This window comes from Plasmodium malariae, assembly GCF_900090045.1.
Source record: "Plasmodium malariae genome assembly, chromosome: 7".
Taxonomy (NCBI): domain Eukaryota; phylum Apicomplexa; class Aconoidasida; order Haemosporida; family Plasmodiidae; genus Plasmodium; species Plasmodium malariae.
The window spans coordinates 109134-133950 of record NC_041781.1 but is presented as its reverse complement, the minus strand read 5'-3'; the positions used below and the strand labels follow the sequence as shown (position 1 = coordinate 133950).

Sequence of the window (24817 nt, the reverse complement as noted above, 5' to 3'; positions counted from 1 at the left end):
TAAAAGTAATATTATTTAAATATTATTAAATATTTAATTATATATATTAAGGCTTATTCCATTTTTATAGTTGTCTTTTACAATTAAATTAGTAACAATAATTATGTTTTCCAAAATTTCAAAAATATTTTAAATCATTCACTTTAGATGTCAAACAGATATAAAGGAAACAACATATATTAATTATGTAAAAAATATATGTATCCATGGATTATACATATATGTGCATACACATTTTTACCAATGTAAACAATATAAAATAATGAATATAATATAATGTTATTAATTAAGCATATTATAATTTTGGAATATAAAATTATTTATTATATATATATATTATACTTTACAATTCATTATGCCAAAAGAAATACAATTATTTATTTAATAAAGTATTCGATTAAAAATAAATTCACTAAAATTCATATTAGATTATATATATTAAAGAGTGATATACACCATAACATGTAACTTTATATTATATAATGAAAGAAAAATAAGTTAAGAATGTAATAATTTTTCTTTTTAAAGGTGAGTTAAAGATGTTCTTATTATAGCTCAGAGTAAAAGGAAATTACTCTTAAAGAATAACAAAAAAAGAATTAACAAATAATATGCATATAATTAAATGAATTCTTTTGTAGGTTACTAATATTCTCTTTAAAGTTATTATGGGAGCCTAATTTTCAATATTTTGTATTAATAATATATATATCATTTCTATCTATATAAATATATAAGAAATTAATATGCATTTGAAATAATAAGTTATATATTTAACGTATCTTAGAAGTTTACTAATAAAATTAGTTATTATGGATTAAACCAAAAAACATTAATTAGAACTTATTGAATTAATATTCTAATAATTAATACAAAATAATTAATTTTTTTTTATATATGCATTAACGAATTCCTAGTTTTATTGATCTAAAGTTAATATAAATCTTATCCAATTATTCTTACGGAGATAAAAAATATTATATATTTTATGAATATCTTTTAAAAATATGCATATTAATTTTTATATATGACGTTTATCATTTCTTTTATATTACTTATTATCGTAGGTTCTTCTTCTTCATTCGCTTACTATATAAGGTTATTTTAAAATTATTTTTCTTTGAAAACATATGTTTTCTATTAAATATCGTCCAAATATATTTTGGACGTATGAATATGTATTTATAAAATGTGTTTTCCTGCTACAAATGTTTTGTGTAATTCCTAGTCATTAACTGTGAAATTTATATTTGCATTGTCTTCACTTATCCAACCGGCTATCTCCTTTTTAATGTTGTCTTTCCCCATAAGTCCCATATTTTCTTTATTTTCCAAAAATTTTTCGTTAGCATCAGTTATGTTTTTTGCAATTTCCAATTTTTTCCTTAAATCCATTTCTGTTTTCCATTCATTTATGGAAGTATCAAAATATAATTCTCTATTATATATCAACTCTTCTTTTCTGCATTCTTCCAATATCGTTATAAATACGAGTGTACAAAGTTTTACTAGTAATTTTTTTTTTACATATTTATATAATTCTTGATAAAATTCTTTATGCTCCAGTTCTTCCATATTTATTAGTGGACCATCATTTATAGTTTCTTTAATTTCGAACTTATATAACTCATTCTGCAATTCCTCTTCAAATCCTTTAAACCAGTCTTGTTCCAGATACTGTTCTATAATAATACCCTTTTTTAATAAGCACTGTTTCAATATTTCTATTTCTCTTTCTAAAAATGAAAAGTTGTGGTTTTCGTTAGAAGTTATCTTTTTTAATTCTTCCATTTCTTCTATGTAGGCTTTTTCTTTTTTCCATTCATTTTTTAAATTGTTAAACCATTCTTCTTTTTTCAATTTTTCTGAAAGATTTCCGTATCTTTTTATCCATTTATTCCATAGCAATTTTTGTTGTTCAATATCATTTATTCTGTTACTTCTTTGAGTTATCAATACATCGTTTTTTAAATGAGAATGCGTGTTATATATCTTATTTGTAAACTCTTCTATGCATATTGATAAAAATTCATTTTTGATGAATTTCCATTCTTCATTTCTGAATTCTTTGAGCACTTCCATATGTATTTCTATTATAATTTTTGTTCTTTCCTTTTTTCTCTTTGATGTTTTTGTGTTTTTAATCATATTGGATTCATGTATTTTTATGTTTTTTATGATTTCTTCATCATTATATAAGGGATCTTCCATACGTTTATCCATTAAAAACTTAGTTTTTTTACTAGCAAGTGAAGATGTTACCATTCTCAGTAATTTTACTTGTCTTTTTTTTGTCTTTTTATTTTTTTTAAATATCCTCATTAACGCGTGCTGCAGTACAGTAAAAAAGGATTTATAAGAAAATTTATTAAAACAATTATGTGTTTACCATATATTTAATATTTAAGGTTTATATTACTTTAATAAAAAAGAAAAATAGAATAACTATTGGAAAATTTATTAGAAAAGATAATATATACTTGATTGATGTATTTCCTTTTTGACCTATAAATACATTTTAAATATATATTTTTTTTAAAATAGTAATTTCAAAAATAGAAAAATAGGTAGTACTGATGATACAAGTGTTCATAGGGAATGAGGGTAGAACTAAAGAATCTTGGGTAACAATGTATTCACTATGTGCTGATAAGGCAGTTTCATTATAATTACTTAAAAATATTTTTTCAAGTAGAGGTTTTATTGTTCCTTGGGGAGTTTCCAAATGTTTAAGAACTTGCAATAAAAAATTTTGTTTTATGTTATCAATTTCAGATTGAATTTTTGAAGTTTCCTCTATAGGAACTTCGGATAGTGATGTAATATGAAGTTCATTTTTATCTGAAAATGGAAAATCCTCTTCGACAGGAATATTTTCTTTTTGTATAAGTGGATCTGGTGTTATACTTTGTTCTCCTACGTTTTCTTTGTAATTTGCTTGTGTTTTATCTGAATTTTGATAATATGGAAATTGATCCAATTCTGCGCTTACCAGTTCATGAAAAGTTTCATCTTTGAATACGTCACAATTATTTTTTGGAAAATGGATTTGTGGAGGTATTGCTTGGGATTTACTAAAGATATAATTTTTAAAAAAAACTTCTATTGTTTTTATAATCCACACATTATATTCTTTAAAGTTATTTATACATTTAGGATCACCGTTACATTTATATGAATTTTCATCTACTGTTTTATATGGTATTAGAACTTTTAGTAGACTATTTTTTTCTTCACAGAAATCATGCGCCTTATATGATAATTTTAAAAGGTCTCTTTCTTCCTCTTTTAATATAAAAGGACATATTCCATGTGTATTAGGCTTGTTAAAGTATCTACTTAAAAATTCTTTTAGTAATGCTTCCCACCGTCTTTGTGATAAAATATTTGGGGGCGCATTCTTTTGTATTATTAGAAAATTCACCAAATTTAAGTATTTTCACCTAAATTCTTCTTTTTTAATATCGTTAGTACTTAAGAAACGAGTTTTACTTATAATATAATTTATTTTATCTACTATTTTATGTGATGTAGCCTACCTGTTCAATTCATCACGTTCTCCTCTTAAGAGCTATATTCAAAACGATATTTAGGAAATATGTAGGTACTAAATTTTATGTTGGTTTAATTATCACTTTTTTTTTTATAATAAATAAATAAATTATTCACATATTCAGTTACAAAAAATTAATATTACTATGGATTGTGAACCACCAATAATGACTGTACATTATTTATTTATATCGTTGAAAATAAACATCTGAACAAAAAAAAAAAAATTTTATGTTTTTATTTATCAGTAGCATAATTTATAATTAATAGGATTAATTAACATAAATAATGAAATTATTGCGAACATAGTAATTTTTATGAGAATTATAAAATAATTGAATACGTGAATATTTATTTTATATTATTGCTATCTTTTTTTTTTACTTTACATAAGTACAATATAACTGGAGATATATCATAATCATATTTTTATATTAAATATCATTTAAGGATATATTATATAATGTTAATATTCAATTTATAAATAAAAATCCAAATAGCTATCAATAGAAAATTACATATAACTAACATTAAGTGAAGATAATTACTTAATGAAACAGTAGGAAAATAATAATTTTACTGAAAATGTGCATAACGCACATTAATTTTAAAAAAAAATATTATAATAAAAAAAATAATATAACTTTTTATTATTATAACATTTAGAACATGTATAATTGAAAGAAACCTAATCTATTATTACAAAATATATATTTACGAGAAATATTTATTACAAGTAACATTATATCTATGATAAATTAAAAAATATTAATGGATTAATATAAATATAAGTGAATAGATATACATATATAAAATAAATATATATATTTAGTAATGCTATTAACTTGTGTTGTATGAATTTACATAAGATCTAATTAAATATTTCGAAAAGAAAGAAAATTATTTACTGAATGTTTTTTCATTTTGCTGAATATGTACAATTATTTCATTTAAATAGACATGCATATTTTTAATAATTCTAACACATAAAATAATTTAGGAAACTACAAACACTCCTAAATATTACCATCTCAGTTAGTTATAAGGAATTTTTAAAAATAATAGATAAATAGTAGATAATACGTTTATATAATTTTTAATATTTTTTATTTTAAATAATAGATGATGTTATTTACTAAGTTGGGTTCTTATAGTTTTATATTTAAACAGAAATTTTAATTTTAACACAATAAGAGAAATCCAAATAAAAAATAAGTTTAAGGAAATTACACCAAAAATATATTTAACTATGTTTATATTATATATATTATATGCATATGAAAAGTTGAAATAAAAAAATAATTATCGCATTTTTATGTAATTCCATAAGGTAATATATATTGTGTAACGTAAAATTTAAAGATCTCTTATATTCTTTATTAATTATTTTTTAGAAAATTAATTTGACTATACCAATTGATCTCAAATTATTATAATACAATTAAAATAATATAATTAATATATTATATTTTTGTAATTATGTAGACTGGATATATTCAAAAGATATTATCGAATATAAATTTTTGTGATTTATAAGTATATTTAATAAATTATATGACTTATCTTATTTTACTGTTCTACATAAAATTTGTATTTTAATATATTTGGTTTTGTTAATATTTATGTATATATCAATTAATAATATATGTAGTTATCTTAACATTAGAAATATCAAAAAGAAAAGTAATTCATTAAATATTTTCCTATATTTTATTTTATATTATATGTATTATTTCCGTGTTTCCTAAGATTATTTTTTTTTTTCTATGTTTCTTTTTACGTTTTTTTCTTTTCTTTATATTCTAATTTCTTTAGAATTTATAAATTCATATTTTAACAAAAAAAATGAAATTTAGATATTATTTAATTCTTAAATTTAATAAAATCCTTTTTAGTCATAATACATTTAATGCATGATTTTAAATTATTTGAAGCTATTGTATCCAACATTTAATAAAGTAATACACATATATAAAAGATTTAAATTGGATAGCATTTTTTAAATATAACTACTTTATACTTTAACCAATTCTTAGAATGTAATTTTCAAATTTTTTTCGTAAATAAGTTTTACATGTCGTAGATGTATGACAGAAGATAGATTATAATTTGTGCTATAGATAAAAATTAGTCTTTTATTATTTTTTTGTATCCTTTGAATATTACTATATTATATACTATAATTTATGATTTTCAATAATAATGTAGCATTTAAAGGTACAATATGTAAAAATAACTAGGCTTATTTTTAGGAATCTAACAAAAAAATAATAATTATATTCGTAATATATGCATATATAGTTGTTCCCAATAAATACATATGTTTTTTATACTTATTATCAAATAAAAACATTTACACAAAGAAAAAAATATTTTTGTTTATTATTTTACTGAAAATAATTGATAACTGAAATTTAGAATTATTCTGTTATGCTGTTAATATATATATATTGAGGATTTATTAATATAATTAATATTATTTAAAATTATTTTGATTCTGCATTATTAATAAAAAACATTCTTGGAAATATTTACAAAATTATTTTTAAAATTGCCTCCTCCCTTTTATATTTTATATTTGAATTTTATACAGTATAAAGCTTTTTTAAAGAATATAATAGAAACATAAATAACTCTATACTTTTGTCTCATCTTTTATATGTACAATGACCTTTTTAGTTACTTTTATGTATATAATAAATTTTTTTAATTCCGTTATAAATTAAAAAATTAAATTTTATATTTTAGTTAAAACATTTGTATTTACACTTAATTCACTAATACGATATAATAACATAACAGAAAATATGAATAAAATTTTTTGGTGCATCATTTTATAAAAATATATATGTAAATATATGGAAATTTTGTATGAGTAAATATATTTAATATATTATACATAATAAAGCCATTCTTTTTTTTTTGTTGTAGAGCACCTTTAATAAATCTTTAGTTAGTTAGAACCATGCACTTGAAATATTAGACTCAAGAACTAATATATTATTATTAGAATATAAAAAGGAACAAATAATATAGGATTTACAATATGATATTTGTAAATGGATATGATGGTTAAAACAAAAAAGATGATAATATTTAATTAGAATATGATGGAAATTTTTAGTGCAAGGATAAAAATAATTCATGTATTGTAGTAAAAAAATTGGTTAAGTAATAGACATATATTTTATGTAGGCCATATTATGTGATAAATATATTTATTTTTAAAAAAATATTATATATGAGTTTCAGTCTTATACATAAAATAATTTAGCGAATGTATCAACAATAAATGTTTAAAACATTCAGCATATATGAGTAAGAGTTTATCTTTACAAGAACACTTTGTAATATTTGTATTACATTTTTTTATTGCTTGTTCCATTAAGTTATTTTATATATATATTATAAGAAGTATTGCAAAGACAATTATTGCATTCTGAGAAGAGATTTACAATCGTATTATATATTGTTACTTTATTAAGTATTTTAATATTAATTCATACCCTGGCACACTCCTTAATATTAGGCGTTGAATGACATGGAAATGAATTATAATAATACTTATAATTTATACGATGTTTTCATAAATAAATTATCTCATATAACTAGTGACGTTCATATTTATGCATCAAAAAATTATTTCCTTAAAAGAAATTATATAAATACTTATATATTTTTTTCCTATGAATCTAGATATTATATAAACAAATATTAACACAGAAGAGTAAAAAAATATATATTAAATATTTTTAAAAGTTTGAACATTTCTATATTTGTTTTTGTATTATAATAAATACCCCTGAGATAATTTAGTACTCTAACTTAACATATATATATAATACATTTTTCTTGATTCATGAATATGTGATATTGATATTTATAAATAGTCAATAAAAAAATATGTGCTTTATATTCAGCAGTTATACGTATAACCATTTCGTGGTGATTTATATTATTATAAATATATGATTGCTCAATTTAATATATAAAATCATAATTAATCTAATACTACTCATCTACTGAAATAATTCATTTTTATAACAATTTTTTTTTTTTATTGTAAGTGAAAATCTGAATTATTTTTTTAAAAAATTTATTATATATTACTTTTAATATTTGCGTTGTTCTCTATTAAATGAAAACAAAACTATTCATTTTTTTGTGGTTATATTTATTTTTTATTTAAAATTAAATATAAAAAATTGTCTTTATAAAAATGTTATTATGAGAATTATATATTTTATAATTTTTTTGATGTAAGAATATATTTAATAAGTTTTTAGATCCTTTTTTATTCTTCATTTATGTAGTATAAATAACGGAATATTCCAAAAATAAAATGAATTCCTATTAGATTATTGTTAATTTTTGAATTTATTAAGATTTATACTTAAATGAGAAATTTAAAAAATATTAAGGAATTTTGTTTTTATTTTAAATAAGTATTGGTATTAACAATACATTATAAAAATTATTTATGTATAAATGGTAAAATATAGATATCAAAATATTATGTTTATTTATACACTTTATATAATTAAACAACATTATTTTACTAATATTATACTTACGTTAATACGTTATATACAACAATTATTGAATACTTTATATATGTGTTTATTATTAGCATTATGATATTATAATAATAATTAATATTATTTATCTATAATGCCATGTTTTTCCAAATATACAGTTTTTATATACATAAAAACAGTAATGGAAAAATATAATTGAGATTAGTAATGCTTTACTCATTATACAGTACAATACATTATCTATAATATCTACATTATATATTCTATACATACTCAACATTTCGATGCATCGAATAATCATCCATAAATTTTCACTTTATTTTGAATATAAATAAAAAAAAAATATTTAAATACTTTATTATATTAAATGTATAATTTGTACATTTTTAATGTTTATTATTGAATTTTATTTATATCTAACTCATTAAATCAATTTTTTTATGGATAATATTAAGATAAAAAATTTATAGTATTATTTTTTTTTTTACATTTCTTTTTCTCAGTTGTAAAAAAGAATTACAGCTGTAAATTTTTTATTATGCTTTTACAAAAAAAAAAAATAATAATAATAATAACAAAATTATATAAATAATAGCTTCCTTTATTATTATAAAAATATTATATTATTGTTTATTATATACTTTCTCTATATATTACCATATTAAGGATATATATCATGGAAGAAAAAATTAACTCATTGTTCTTTGTTAAAATTACTACGCTAATCCTTTTAAGTTGGATATATAATATTTATATTTATAGGGTATGATCATATCATTTAATGGTATTTGTATTATTTCTATTATTCGTATTTTATTTTTATTAGTACTTCTTTTAGTGTGAGATTATTCATTTGATCAATTGATAATTTTTTTTTTGTTTTTTTAGAGTACGCATAACAAATCTTTGAATAAAATGTACAGTCATAGAAAATTATACGCAAGAAATTATCGTATTCTGGCAAAATATAAGCAGGATAAGGATTCGTGTATTGTATGTTTAAAAGAAGAGTTACCACACATGGTTTATGATAAACAAGATATATCTAATAATGAAAAAGATTCCTTATGGAAAAAGAATTACTCAAATGAAAGCTTACCAAGGAGTGTAAGAGGACTTAAAAAAAAAATGAAAAATAAATCTTGTATATTTGAAACTAAAAACTATTCCCATTTGGAAAAGAAAATATTTAAAGAACTCGATTATGTAGATTTTCTTCAAAGGAACAAAAGAATTAGTGATAAGCTTTACAAAAAAATAATACTTAAAAATTTTTTATTAAGAATCAAATATCCTTGCATATTATTATTGTTGTTATGCATAGCGTTCATAGTAGAAATTTCTTCGGGTTATGGAGTTTCGAGTGGACTATATATTTTATTGTTTGATTTAATTGGTAAAGAGCAGATAACAGCTTTTAGGGAGGCTTGTTCGGGTAGCTTTTTAGAGGAAATGTTCCAGCATATTGTATTAGTTAAAGGTAAACAAAGGATAATTTTTTTTAGAAGTATGTGTCGTACTCTAATATATTTTTTACTTTTCTTTATATTAGGAATTGTAATTATATCGGGGATTGTTTATTATCATAATAAAGTTAAAAATTATGAAAGAATTAAGTTCAGAAAAAAGTAAAATATAAAGTAGGATATACATTACTTTCTGTAGTGAAGTTTTTAATATGCTTTAATATTTGTGGTATATTTAGTCATGAGTTTTATATACCTATATATAATTACATAATTTTATAAATACATTTATATATATATATTCTCTTTTTGGTTAACGGATAATGCAAAAATATGTTCTATGTTTTTTTGTGAATTTAAATATTTTTATGTTTTTTTATTGTGTGTTTTAAGGTATATTATTAATATACTTAAGTGTTATAGCTTAATATATACTTGTATATGTTCATATTTCATTTGATTCTTATGAATAATTTATTTTTCAGTGTTTAAAATAATATATCATAAGAAAAATAATTTAATTTTAGTTATATGCATTTATATATATTTGTACTTTATGAAATAGTGCATTTTATTTTTTATGTTGTTTTATTCAAAAACTATTATATGTTGATGCAATTATAAAAACGAATCATTAGTTTTAAATAAAAGATGAACGTATGTTCTTTTTATTAAATGAAGCAAAGTAAAGTTGTTTTGCTGAATATATATATATATATATATATATATATATATATATATTAAAAAGCCCTTAATATTTATTCTATAAAATAAATTTTATGAAGAACTGATTATATAAAATATTTATATTATATAATTTTTTAACAAATGCTTAGTGCTAATTGTATGACTCTAAAGCTAGAGTATTGATATACAATAAAAAAATACCATTATAAAGTAAGTTCTATTTAAAATTGTTTAATGTCTTAAGAATTATAAGAATTACATAATTAATTGATAAATTAGAAGTATTTATTATTTATTATTGCGTTTAATCTTTGACTTAATTAAATTTTGTAAAATTACTTAAATATATATTAGATTGAAAATCTATAAATAAACATACTATATATATTTTATCTGAATAGGGAACGAAATTAACGAATTAAATGTAGTGTTATATTAATAGATAATAAATTGAAATTGTTTTTTTTTTTTTTTTTTTAATAATAATAAATTTATGAATATGTGTTATTTATGTATATAGAAATTTTCATTTAAAGTATTTAAGATTAATCTATTTTGCATCTGTAATAATATAATTATACATATATAATCATTTATATATATATATATATCCTAGTTATTAAAATCGTACATAAATATATTAAGCTAATAATTAATATTATTTAAAAATTTATGATAATATGTATAGTTTGTATTTATAATTAGTAATTTCTTCAATGTAATAATGAGGATTTAAAAAAGCAAATCAAAAAATAAAAATAATTTCGTTCGTCTGGATGATATATAAACAGTAACATTTCTTTTTTATTGTTTTATGTGTATTAATAAGTTATATTTAGTGGCTTACTATGTTTTTTCTGAAGAGTTTTAACTAAATGTTTTTTATAAGATAACACATACAACAGTTTAACAAATAAATTTCATAACAATATTACATTTATTAAATATTACTTTTTATGAATTAAAATAAAAATAATAATATAATTTTAATAATGCTTTAATTATCATCTTTACATAAATTTTGAAAATAATGAATTATACAATGAAACAGCCCATTAATATTTTTGTTTTTCCAAATTCAAATTAGAACCTATAGAAAATTATACTAGCAGATAGAGAAATACTTTCTAATGAAAATGAATATATTTATAAAAACTTTAATAAAGAGTATGTGTATATATATTGTCTTTAATATTAAATATTACTATAACTTGTAAGAATAAATTAGTCCATTTATAAAACAAGTAAATGCGTAGACAGAATGAATAATTATATTTTGAAAATAAGATCCTTATTCTATATTTATGTTTCTTCTATATAAATAAAATTAATTAAAAAAAATATCAAAAATATAATGCATAATCATATAAAAATTCTTGATTTAGAAATGATACTACAAATTCTATATAATTAAAAATTATAATTATCAAAAATTATGGAACAAATATAAAAATACATTCCTTTTTTACTTTAAATATATATTAGTACACATATTATTTAGGTACATATATAAAATTTTTTTTAAATGTATAATATAGTACAGAAGTTTGAATGCGCTTAAAGATTACCTATAGCATCAGTTATGATTAAAATATCACAAAATAATAATTTCTAGATATATTATTACTATAATACTATAATAATAAATTTATATTAAGAATAGTAAAAGATTATTCCGCAGAATAATGTTTGTACAGCTCGAATAATCAGTATGATAACATCCTTATTATTTGTTCTTACTGTAATTATATATAGAATAATGTATTATCCATATCCTCTACGTTCTACATTCTATATAAAATCAATAATTAGAAATATTATGAAATCACATATTTATTTTTCTACTTAATTTTGATAACATTTATAAAAAAGTTGCTTAATAAGTGCACTAAATTAATTATAAGTTATATATTTTCAATATTTTTGAATGAATACAAATAATTATATTTTAAGGAGAGCCTTTATTAAAAATATTATTATAATAAAAATTATATAATATATTTTCAATGCTATTTTACTATGTATTTTCTGTAAAATCTATTATAGTTATATAATTTTTACTAATTATTTTCAAAGCAATAAAAAAAGTAAATATTTAAATAAAAGTAATATTTTTTATCATTGGAACTATTTACTTTTTTATTAGTAATATTTTTTTTAATTAACATATATGAATATTAAAAGTATATATAATGCAATATATAATTAAACAAATCGTGTTTATTAAAATTTCTTGTTTCATCCTTTTAATGTAGATACGTCAATTTAACAATGATGTGGTATGATATTATTATTTAAGGATATTTGAATTATTCATATTTTACGAGTTTTATTTTTATTAATAACATTTTGTGGAATTAACTATTTATCTTTTAAAAATAAAATATTTTCTATATTTTTTTTTTTTTTTTTTCACATTAGTGCATATTTGATAAATCTTTGCAATAGAACTACAATATTGGCAGAAAATTGGATACAATGATTTTTTTGACTACTGGAAAATTATAAACATGATAAGGATTCAAATATTTAAAGATTAAAAGAGAATACGCAAAACAAAGAAGAGTACAGAAAAAAGGATATACTGAATATAGAAAAAGTGACAAAAGGAAAAGAGAAAAAATCAAATAAGAATTCATTAAATAAGTCGTAATACTATACAGAAATAACAGATTATAAAAAAGGAATTTTCGATGAAAAGCATTGCCATTTTGAAAAAAAATTGTTTAAAAAAAGGAATTATGATGATTTTCTTGAAAAAAACAGGAGAATTGGAGATATATATTTAAAAAAAGTAAAATTTAGAAATTACGGATTTGGCATTGTTATATTTTTTATTTTTATTTTGTTAGGAATAGGATTATCTATACTTCCAATATTACCATTTGTGGGAACTGTAGAGAAATGGTTTGAAGACAATTTAGTATTTAAACTTTTGTATAATGTTCTAAAACCGTTGGGAAATGAAGTGAATTGCCACATTTATATAGGATTATATAGTGTAATTATCATTGGATTGGCAGTAATAGTTATAAGAGTAATTTATAACATATTGAGTAGTAATGAAAAATATAATAAAATTAAATTAATGTATGAGTAAAATGAATAACAAGGAACGTCTACTGTTATGTAAAAAATTTTTTGGTATTATATAATATCTGTAATATTAATATTTATATATTTGACAAGTATATATATAATTTATAATGTATTAAAAACACGATATGTATATCTATTCTCTTGATAAGCAGCGACAAAAATAAATATTCTTTCTTTTCTTGTGAATTTGAATATTTTAATGATTTAGAATTTGTACTTTGTATTATTATTATAACTTAAATATAATGGTATAATATGTATATTCAAGCATTTAAATATATTTCCATGAAACATATTTAGTTATGCTTTAAAATAAATATATAATAGTACAATTCACATAATTATTGAAAATTTTTGATAATTTATAATTGTATATAACACTAATGATTTCTTTATTCTATCTCATTATAATATAAAGTTATTATTTGTTCAGGTTATTAAGAAAAGTTTTTATTTTTAAAATAAAATTAAGAGTGGTTTTGTATTTAATTAAAAAAGTATATACATTTGTATTGATAAGCATATATACAATTTTACTTAGGAAAGAACTTAATATTTATTGCATAAGTTATGATTACATGATATATACAATTAAATGTATTAACAGAATATATCTCTATAACGGCCTTTTAGATTGTTTTGTGTTGTATAAATGTGAATATATAATTACATAATATACCTTTTATTTATGGATTAATTATAATAACTTACTAACTTTAGGCTTATAAATCACTACATTTAACTGAACTTTTAAAACCATTTTTATATTATTATGGTTCCTAGTTATAGTACTAAATCGTTTCTGAGTAATACATTTATATATAAATTATATTTTAAATTAATAATTAAATATAATATATATAGTTCCTATTTTTTATGTTGCACTCTTATTAAATTAATGAATACATTTCAATAACATATTAATAGATCATCTGATGAAATACGCTTTTATTTTTTCCTAAATACTATATACCCAATTTTATGTCTATTTTTTATATTATATATTCTTTTTATATTAATAACTCACACGAATTTTAAATATACATGGTTTGCATTAATTATTTTTCAAAAAAAATCATATAATTTATGAGATAATATATTATGAATAAATAAAATTTATTCTGGTACTTTTTTCTCACATAAGACAAAGCTCCTACATCTAGCGAAAATAGGTTTATTGAGAATTTATTATTATAGTTTACAGTGATTAAGTAATTTCATATCTACAAAAGAGATGCTTTTTAATTATGAGCAAATATTAGCATTTTTGCTTATGAAGAAATAAATTCATATTTTAATCATTTAAGAATTAAATCTTTTATTTCTTTCGATTTTAGTTTACTTATTCTATCTGTTTTTTCCTTAATTTTTGGAGATTTTTAAATTAAGTAATTACCATTGTCTATGTACGCTATAAATTAGAAGTGTTACTACTATATATTTTAATAATAATTTCTGTGCTATTAAGAATTTCATATTTAATTAATATTATGTGCGCATGTTTCATTTAAAGTATATTTTAAATTTTCCATTCAATTTCTTTTGGATTTTTTCATGAGTTCACTAATTAATTACAAAGTTTTATAATTATATTTTTGTCCGTACACACCTTAGGTAATGGTACTTTAAGGAAGATCATATATTACATACTTATTATAACATTTTATATTAATAAAATCGCATAATTTATAAATTATTTATGATAATTTATTAAGTGTTTTTTTCATATTTTGTCTATATAGTGGAAAGTTATACATTTACAAATCTTGTAATATGCAAAATATAGGAACTTAAAACCTAGTTTATTTTTCTATATTTAGCTAATACAAGCAAAACTTATATTAATTACCGTTTGTTTTATACTATGGTTCTGTTTCTAAAAAAAACGTAATTAATTAATTTAGTGTACATTCAATTATATTAATTTTATTATTTATGTAAAATGAAAAAAAATATATGCCTTTTGTTAACTTAAAGTAAATCTTTTTGAAAATAAAATAAAAAAAAAAAAAAAAAACATATATATTTTTGCAGATTATTATCAGTAAATATAAGAGTATATGATTCCTCTATAAAGTACTAACTTTTACAAAATATTGTTCTTCATTAGATATTTTATACTAAACATCATGCCTAATATGAATATAAGAATATGTTTTTCTTGTCATATCTTATTATAAATAATCGAGTATTAAAATACTTTTTTCTTAGTTTGCTTTATGACAATATTTATAATACGTTATAGTAAAATGTGATCAAAAATTATATAAAAGAAGGGCATGCATAAAAGAATTAATTATAAGTTTTTGAACTTTTAAATATACTTGATATTTGTATGATAATGTGTGTAGTTTTATATAGTTCCCTAATTTTTATTTTGATGTATTAATAAAAAATATACTATAATATCTTTTTAACTAAAATTTTCACACGAAATTTCGAATGATGAAGAATATTTTAATTTCATTATATATATATAATATTTAATTCTTATGCTTATTTTTTGTTCCTTAAGATTTTTATGAAATGAAATGAATATATAATTAATGTATGCATAAAGAAAAATTTAAAAAAAAAAAAAAAGATAATAAATAAAAACGAAAAGTTATGTTAAAAGTAAGCATAACAGAATACAAGTATTTACAATTTTAAAAATTACAAATGTATTGATAATAACTTATTCTAAGTGAAAAAGCAAAAATTACATATGATTAATTTTTAAATGAGATTCCTAGTATACATAGTAATTCTTTAATTATATTATCAATTAAAATCATTTAATAATTTCATTTTAAAATATTCGAATATTAAATATTTTTATATCTGTTACAAGTATATTGAAAATAACGAAAGAATATTAACTCTTTTGTTGAAAAGTATTTAGTTTAAATTTAAATGTTTGTGTTATACATAATTTTTTAATATTAATATAAAGAAAAATTGTTGAGAAAAAATCACATTACTCAAATTATTTCATTTTGTATAACTGAATAAAGGAAAAATAGTAAAATAAACATATATATTATCAAAAAAATATATTCATATTTACATTTGAGATAATTAAAAGAACATAATATTCAACGAAAACTATTATTATACTTAAACATTATATGTAGTAGTTACTCTATAATTTATTTATTTTATATATGTTTTTCTTGTATGTTTCTTATTACATTTTTTCCAAACTGTTATGCTAGAAAAAGAAAAAAAAAATAACTAAATCTAAAGATTTTCAAACTTTTCATTTGGAAATAATGGTATAAATTATATATAATTAAAAAAAGTGGTTTTAAAAAATTATATTAAAAATATAAAATATCCATTATTATTTATTTTTAAAACGTATATTTTTTCGTAGATTAGTTAGTATGTTATATTTTATATTTTTAAATATATTACTGTTAAAAAAAGTGTTTATATGCTTATAGAGTAACTAATGTAAATGCTATATAAAATATAACATAAAATTTTTTATAATATGTTTTTCCCTTTATTTATTATTAGAACTATTGTATTGATATAATAACTTTTTTTTGCAAATAAATGATTTTCCAAAATTAGAATAATCAGTAGATAAACATCAATAAAAATGTTAATTATTCTCTTAATATATAGACAAATGTTTTATCTACATTATCTGAATTCTATACTCTATGTAAAAACAGTATATAGGAATATTAAAAAATCACATATTTTTTTATTATTATTAAATTTATTGGAAATAAATTTATTTAATTTTTCATATATATTGAATTATATATCATTAACATTTGTGAGTGAGTATAAATTATAATATTTTTATTAATGTTAATTTATTATAAATAACATTAAGATAAAAATTATATAATATATTTTTAAAATTATTTTTTCTTGATTACGTTTTAAAATGAAATAATGTCATATTTATTTTACTAAGTTCTTATGAAAAATTAAAAAAATTAAAATAAAATAAAATATCATTTATCATTAGGAGTATATTATAAAATTGATAAATTTTTTCTTTTTGCATATATTTCATTTTTACTAATCTATATCATGGAACGAAAAATTAATTTAAACTTTTTATTTAAAATTTTTATGTTTATCTTTTTAATTTGGATATGTCATTTTGATAATGATATGGTAAGATAATATTATTTAATGATATTTGTGTTATTCTTATTTTTTGCGTTATATTGTTATTATTACTTTGTTAGAAAAAATTTATATATTTTTTAAACCATGGATATTTATTTTTTTAGAGTATCGATAATGAATATTTGTATAAAAAGTACATTGCTAATATAAAAATAGTTACAAGATCATATAGATTACTAGGAAAGCATAAGAAGGAAAAATGTTCAGATATTGTATATATAAAAGGTGATATACCAACTATCAGGGAATACCAAAAATTGAATACTTATAATAGTATAAAAGTAAACAAAGGCATAAATAAAAAGCAAAATGAATGTTCATTATATAATGCAGGAGGTTATGAACATGGTGGGAGAAGTAAAAGTTCTGTGCACTACAGAAGAAATTCACAATTAGGAAAAAGGAAATTCGACAAAATATACTATAGAAATACACTTAGAAATTCTACTATTGCAGATTTTAAGTTTTTAAGAGATGTTACAAAAGAAAAAGCAGTTCTTATTTGTGTTTTATTGAGCTTCCATGCAATAAGTGGAATACTACTAAATTTTTTAATACCAATAGAACAAAAAAGTAATGGTATTTTTGAAATCACAAAGCTTTGGTATTATGGGGCAATTGTAGGATTTTCTATATTTACATTTATAGTTATACTATCGTTTATTTATCTTTTCAGGTCAATTGCAAAGTATATAAAGATAATAAATAAAAAACGTGAAATACATAATACGGCGTATCCTTCTATTAGTAAAATCTTTCATAACAGTTATAATATATAATTCCATAAGAAATATACACAAATAACATATCTATATAAAATTATAATTTATAAAATCAAATATGAATATCTGGATTTGTTAAAAAGCAAAAGTAAAAATATGATTTTTTATTTTTTTGTTATTTTAAATGTTATAATGTTTTTTACATTGAATTTTAAGTTATCTTTTGACCTTGATTTGATGTTATTGTCCATAAACCTATTTTTTTATTTATTAAGATTTTTTTGAAAAATATATATGGGTAAATATAAATATATATAAGTAATATTAATATAATTTTGGTTGATTTCTTTTTTCAGTTTTTAGTGGTCACTGTAAAAATAGCCTTAACTATTTTTGCTTTATCTGTTTCTAGAATTAAATGATTATTTGTTGTGTAAATAGAAGAGCATATTATTTGTTTATAATTAAAAATAAAATTGTCTTGTTTATTACATAATGAAAAGGATTCAATAGTACTTAGTTGTATGGATATATATATATATTTAAAAATAAAAACAAACTTTATGTTAATACTACGTATAAGCTTTAAGATAAATACATTATAAAACACATTTTTTTATAAAGATTTTTTTTAAATTTTTTCTATTTTTTTGAATGGTCTAAATATGAAGTTATATACATATCAAAATATTCTTTCTAAATATATTTCTGAGTTTAGGTCTTATGGTAAATATTTTAATTTTACATTAGATGCAATTTTTTTATCTATTTTGTTAACTTATGTGTATTATTTAATATACAATTAATTCTTTTTTAAAAAGTAAAAAAAAAAAAAAAATTTTGAAAAATTGTAATATTTTTTTTTATTTACATACATAATGAAAAAAAGGTTAAAGGAATACAATTTGAACTATAAAATTATTTTTTTTGAATGTGCAAAAATTGATTTATTATTTTAATATCATTTCTTTAAAATATAAATAAAAATAATTTTTTTATTACTGAAATTTTTTATTTATAATAATTAAATTATTAATAATATATGCTGAATTTTTATGTGAAATAAGAAAATGTTTCTTATAAATTAGATATGTTAAAAATATTTTTAATTGATATTACATAAATAAATCATTAATGAAGTGTTGCTTTATTAATTTTATAGTTTTCTTTTACTGTATCTAATCATAAAATTCGCTATATATATGTAGTTTAATAGATCATTAAAACAAAAAAAAAAAAATTATTAAAAAATAAAAAACTTAAATGATCTCTTATATTAATTGAATTACAAAGAATAATCTGAGCAATTATTTCCGTATTAAATTTATGATTACTATAAATATATAGGCATTAAAAATAAAATTAAATACCTAATTATCATCTAAATATTTATATATATACTTTTTATATGAATATGTTGATATTTCAATAATAATGTATAATTTCAATATTACATATTTTTTTGTTTTATTATTCTGAACGTGGTATTATGTATAATCTAATAAATCGCATATCTAAATTAATAATTAAAATTCAGGTATATATTGAAATCCTAGGACATACATAGTTATATGAAATAATTTAGACGTATAAGTATTCTGAAATTTCTAATTGAATAATTATAACAGAATATGAAAATATTCCATAATAAATAACGGGATTCCCATTTTAAAACATTTAATTTATTCTAAAATGTATATATAAGAGTTTCAATGGACATTATAAAAATGGATTCCATGAAGAAATTTGAAGAAAAAAATTACCCTTAAATTTTTCTGATCCTTTTATATTATAGTGTTACGTTCTAATATATTTACCAAATATTTCCTGCATTTTTCCATTTGTTTAATGTAAATAATAATGAAATATGGAAATATAAATAGCATTTGTTAATATTATAATATATTTTTGTGAAAATATTACAATTATAAAGAAGTGTTATGTATATTTTTTATTTATAGTATATCGATTTGTTCACTCCTCTTGGATATTAGAATATAAAAGTGTATTAATGGAAAAAAAAACAAATTAAGTACAGAGCTCTTGAAAAACATATTCATGAATTATTAAATAATGGATATCATTGTTACTATTTGAATTTAATCAACAAGAGAATTAATATACTTATGATCATTTATCTTTATTTTTACTACCGTGCGACGTATATTATATATTATTTGAAGACAACAAAGTTAAAAGTTTTGTATAATTTTTTAAAAATGTAATTCTATATAATTGCAAGGAAACATCGAATAATAAAAGTTTCAAATAAAGTTAGTTATAAATAAAATACATTTATTTTTTATTTGTTGAATAATGGTTTTATTTTAATTGTTTTATTTTTTTTTATATAATAATATTATAAGTTTTTTGTTTCTTATTTATTTTTCTAATTTTTTTGTCTTTTTTCCTTTTTTAATACTTAGTTAATTAAATTTACTTCATATTATTGTGTAAGAAAATCAATATTTACTGAATATTCTTGTGTTACTTATTTATGTTTTAAAATTATTGCTTTTTTATTTTGAAGAAGATAGAATATATAACTGGATTCTTGTTTTACTGTCTCCTACAGTAGTATTTTATTCATATTATGCATTTCTTTGTAAAAATTCTATGCCATTATTTTTGTAATATGTATACACCCACAATAGTTTTTTTGCTTTGAGTGTGTCTTATTTATTAATGTATTACTCACTTAAATGTAGCATTTATATCATTGAATATAAAATTTTTTAATGCATATAACATATACTGTAGTATTTGTATTAAACAACTCTTTGAGGGTGAAAGCCTATATTATGAAAACATTCTTCATAATTTCTATTTACTTCTTCAGGTGAATTTTTTAAAGATTCTCTTGTTTCATCTTTAACATAATTAAGTTGAATTATTTTTTTTCTTTGTAAAAGACTATGTAACCATGATTTCATTGGAGTAAACTGTACAAAAAAAAAAAAATATTTATATTCTTAAAAATATAATTTTTTTGTTTTGGTAATTAATTGTAAAATTGAATATACGCATTGTCGTAGAATTTTCTCCCTAATAACTATATTTATTATTAACCTTATATAAAAAAAATAAGGCAAAAGATGTTAGTAACAAGGCGGTTGATGTTAAACTGGCAGGAAAAATAAACTCTTTAGAGGAGCTAAAATTTTTGGTACATAAAGACAAATCGTTATATTGTTCACTGTTTCAACATATGCTTTCTTAAAATATCTTAACGCTTCACAAAATTCGTTCAATATATTCCCTTCATATTCCTTGTACCGTTCTATATAAAATTCATAACAATTTTTAGGATTTTTACAACTTGTAAATGTATTTTCTGAGATGTAGAATTTTTAAAATTCGGATATAATTTGTATAGGTTATTAAGTTTTTTTTAAATATTATCGTCAATTTTTTATATTTCTTTCTTGCATATATTTAATGTTTTGGACGAAAATTCATTATATCCCTAAAACCAATAAGGATTTCTATTATAATTTTTATCAGAATTTATCCTGTAACTTAAGTATTTACGAGGTTTCAGGGTATGAAATTTATAACAATTATTTATCTCAATAAAATATCTAGAAATCTCTTGACACGGAGTAGTAAAATTATCATAATTAATTGATGCACATTTGATTCCAGGATTTCCACCAGATCCACTACTATTTCATGCATCTGCTATAGCTTTATTATTAAATTTGTCTTTATATTTAAGATATAATGTCACAATATTCTCCTAAAAATTAATAAGGTATAATAATAATATATAAATACACAAATTTTTATTTTCATTAAACAAATTTATGTATAATTTCTAGAAAAATGAACGCTTGACTACAATGAAAAATATAATAATTATAATATAAAAATAAATTTTGCATTTTCTTCCGTACTATTAGTCATCATTGTATATAGATTTACGTGAATTAAATAGCAAAAATTAAACTGGTGTAATATTAATATTTATATAAATGAAAAAATATATTTAATATGTTTATATGTGGTTTACAACTTTTTTTCATACAGAAAATTTTAAGAACAAAATACACAGGAAAATTTCCTGTTTACTTTTTAATAGTATTAAAATAAGGTAGCATAATTAGTAAAATATGAAATAAACTATTCTAATAGACAATATAATTATTTGAAAAAAAAAGGTTGATTAATTGTAAATAAAAATAAATTTAGAGGAAACTACTTTTTTCTATTTGTTTATTTATATGAATCTTATATATTTGTACTGATATATTATACAAATAAATAAAATAATTCTAGTTCATTCTAATATACATTTCCTATTATAATGCAATACCTATTTAGGAATATTTTGGACATTTTAAAATAATATTAATACGTAAATATTTACTATATATAAGTATAGATGTTTCTCTGTTATTTTATTATAATTGTTTTTATTGTTAAGATTATAATTCTCATATTATTTCATTTAATATTTATAATACGTTTTAACAATATATACACTGGTTAAGAATCTGAACTTCACGAATTTTACTAAAATTAAAATTTAATTAAACGAACAGTAATTTTAAATAAAATGATAGTAATATATGTGACAATAAGAATTTATTACTTAAATAAGAATTTATGTCCTGTAAAAACTTGTTTTAATTATAAACGTAATATTCGATAAATAGACTATATCATAAAATTATAAAGTAATCTGTGAATTCTCTCTATCATAATGTATATGGAAGTTAAAGTTTTACTTTTACCTTTATAACATTTAACTTTGTATAATATATATTTTAATATTCTATATATAAATATATGTAGAAACATTAAATATTTTTACATTTTAAATTAATTATAATTATATAACAAAAATAAAACTTGAAAAAATTTAATATTTATACTAAGAGCTTTAATAAAATTTATTATTAAATTCGTTTGTACTTGTAGCATAAGAAATATATGGATTCATATGTTAATCAAAATTTATCATTATAAAGTATAGAACATTTATAATATTAGTAATTTTGTTTATGATACATATTTTTATTTAAATATATGAAAAATGTGTTACGATGGTTAATATTATAATATTTTCCAATTTTGTGTATATCACTTCTATCTTATATATCAATATTGTATGTCAGATGAGTTAAACAAAATAATAGCATTTAATTCAAGGTCCTTAGAATATAATATTAAATTATTTCTTCTTTGTTTTATATATCTTATTGTACTAAAATATTTTACGATTACATATTTACAGTATAATAAATAAATTATAAATATTTTATTTTAATTTTATTATTATAATAACCATATAATTAAAAATACTTTAACGAAACATAAAGAAGAAATAAAAAAAGAAATATATAAAGGTTAAAAATTTTATTTAGATAAAAAAAATATTATTAAAAATTAAATATAATTTATCAACTGACACATTAATGATATTTTAAGGTATATTTATTATCTATATTTTATTATGTATTAGGGAAATAAATAAAGCAAATATAAAGATGGTTCATTAAGATAGACTTGATCAAAGAAATGAAGTTTATATATTAAAATAAAATTGATCGTTACTACATTTAATAGAGAAATTACTAGTTTGAATAATAAATATTATTTTAAATCATAATATAAAAATAAAATTAAATTTTTTCATGTTTCATTCATACAATATATTTTAAATATATTTCTTGAAATAGAATAAGCATATTTACTATTTAATAAGTATTTTTGTTATATCAAGAACTTATAATGAGCAAGCCATAGTTTTTTCTTCTATATTTTTTTGTTTATAATAAATCATACATTACTATTTTTTATTATTTGCTTCATTTATATATATAAATATATATATATGTAAATCTTTTCGAAAAAACTTATTTTTCTATTTTAACGATTAATTATATACCAGTTGATATTTATACAGTAATTTCCTTATGGTATATTTTTTTTCATATTTATAAAATGTATAATAAATGTAATAATAATATAAATATGTATTTTTGCATAAAAAAATGTAAGTTAAAAAGTGGCAAATTATATAAAAAATTTAATGAAAATATTATCAGTAAGAATAATATATATATTTATAATATTTCTGTTTAAAAATCTATCAATTTTTGCTGAATTAAAAATAGCAATTATATATATACAAGAAAAATGAATTTTTATGCATTAGAAAAAAAAAATAAAATAGATTCATATTTAAAAACGTTTTTTAAGAGTTCACAAACCTTAAAATTTTTAATTATTTAATATGAATTTACATTAATAGCTCTTTGTAATACTTATTAGAACTTCATGTTTAAATTCGTAATTTTTAAGGATAATCCTTAACTTTCATTGTGATTTAAAGACTTTTGTTCAAAGTTCTAAATAATAAATTATAAATGTGGATAAAATATATCTGAAGGTTCCCTTATGCATGAATTTTATATATAAACTATGAATTGCTATGTTAAATTGACAAATAAAAATTATTTAAATTGTATAAATAATAAGATTACACTTAATTTTTTATTATTAATACAGTTTTTTGTTAATTTTTTGTAAAATTGATAAAACATTTAAAAGAAATTTGGCTAAAGAGTTTATATTAAAAATAAAAATAAAATAAGAAATATAAATATAA

The 24817-nt window shown here is 18.6% G+C and overlaps 3 protein-coding genes and 2 pseudogenes across 3 annotated transcripts, besides 2 other annotated features; 3 read left to right on the top strand and 2 right to left on the bottom strand.

Moving 5' to 3' along the window:
• Positions 1–1224: 1224 nt before the first annotated feature.
• Positions 1225–3731, bottom strand: PmUG01_07012200 (STP1 protein; the record flags this gene model as incomplete). Its single annotated transcript, XM_029003856.1, has 3 exons — positions 1225–2331; positions 2612–3360; positions 3698–3731. The coding sequence occupies 3 exons, from the start codon at positions 3729–3731 to the stop codon at positions 1225–1227; spliced, it is 1890 nt and encodes a 629-aa protein (XP_028860603.1).
• A 5035-nt stretch (positions 3732–8766) lies between these two features.
• PmUG01_07012100 (fam-l protein) lies at positions 8767–9722 on the top strand (the record flags this gene model as incomplete). Its single annotated transcript, XM_029003854.1, has 2 exons — positions 8767–8853; positions 8979–9722. 2 exons carry the CDS (start codon positions 8767–8769, stop codon positions 9720–9722), a joined length of 831 nt encoding a protein of 276 aa, XP_028860602.1.
• A 2713-nt stretch (positions 9723–12435) lies between these two features.
• PmUG01_07012000 lies at positions 12436–13340 on the top strand (annotated as a pseudogene).
• Positions 12436–13340: a sequence feature (fam-m protein, pseudogene).
• A 4037-nt stretch (positions 13341–17377) lies between these two features.
• On the top strand, positions 17378–18258 carry PmUG01_07011900 (Plasmodium exported protein, unknown function; the record flags this gene model as incomplete). Its single annotated transcript, XM_029003853.1, has 2 exons — positions 17378–17464; positions 17584–18258. 2 exons carry the CDS (start codon positions 17378–17380, stop codon positions 18256–18258), a joined length of 762 nt encoding a protein of 253 aa, XP_028860601.1.
• A 2711-nt stretch (positions 18259–20969) lies between these two features.
• PmUG01_07011800 lies at positions 20970–21879 on the bottom strand (annotated as a pseudogene).
• Positions 20970–21879: a sequence feature (PIR protein, pseudogene).
• Positions 21880–24817: the final 2938 nt, after the last annotated feature.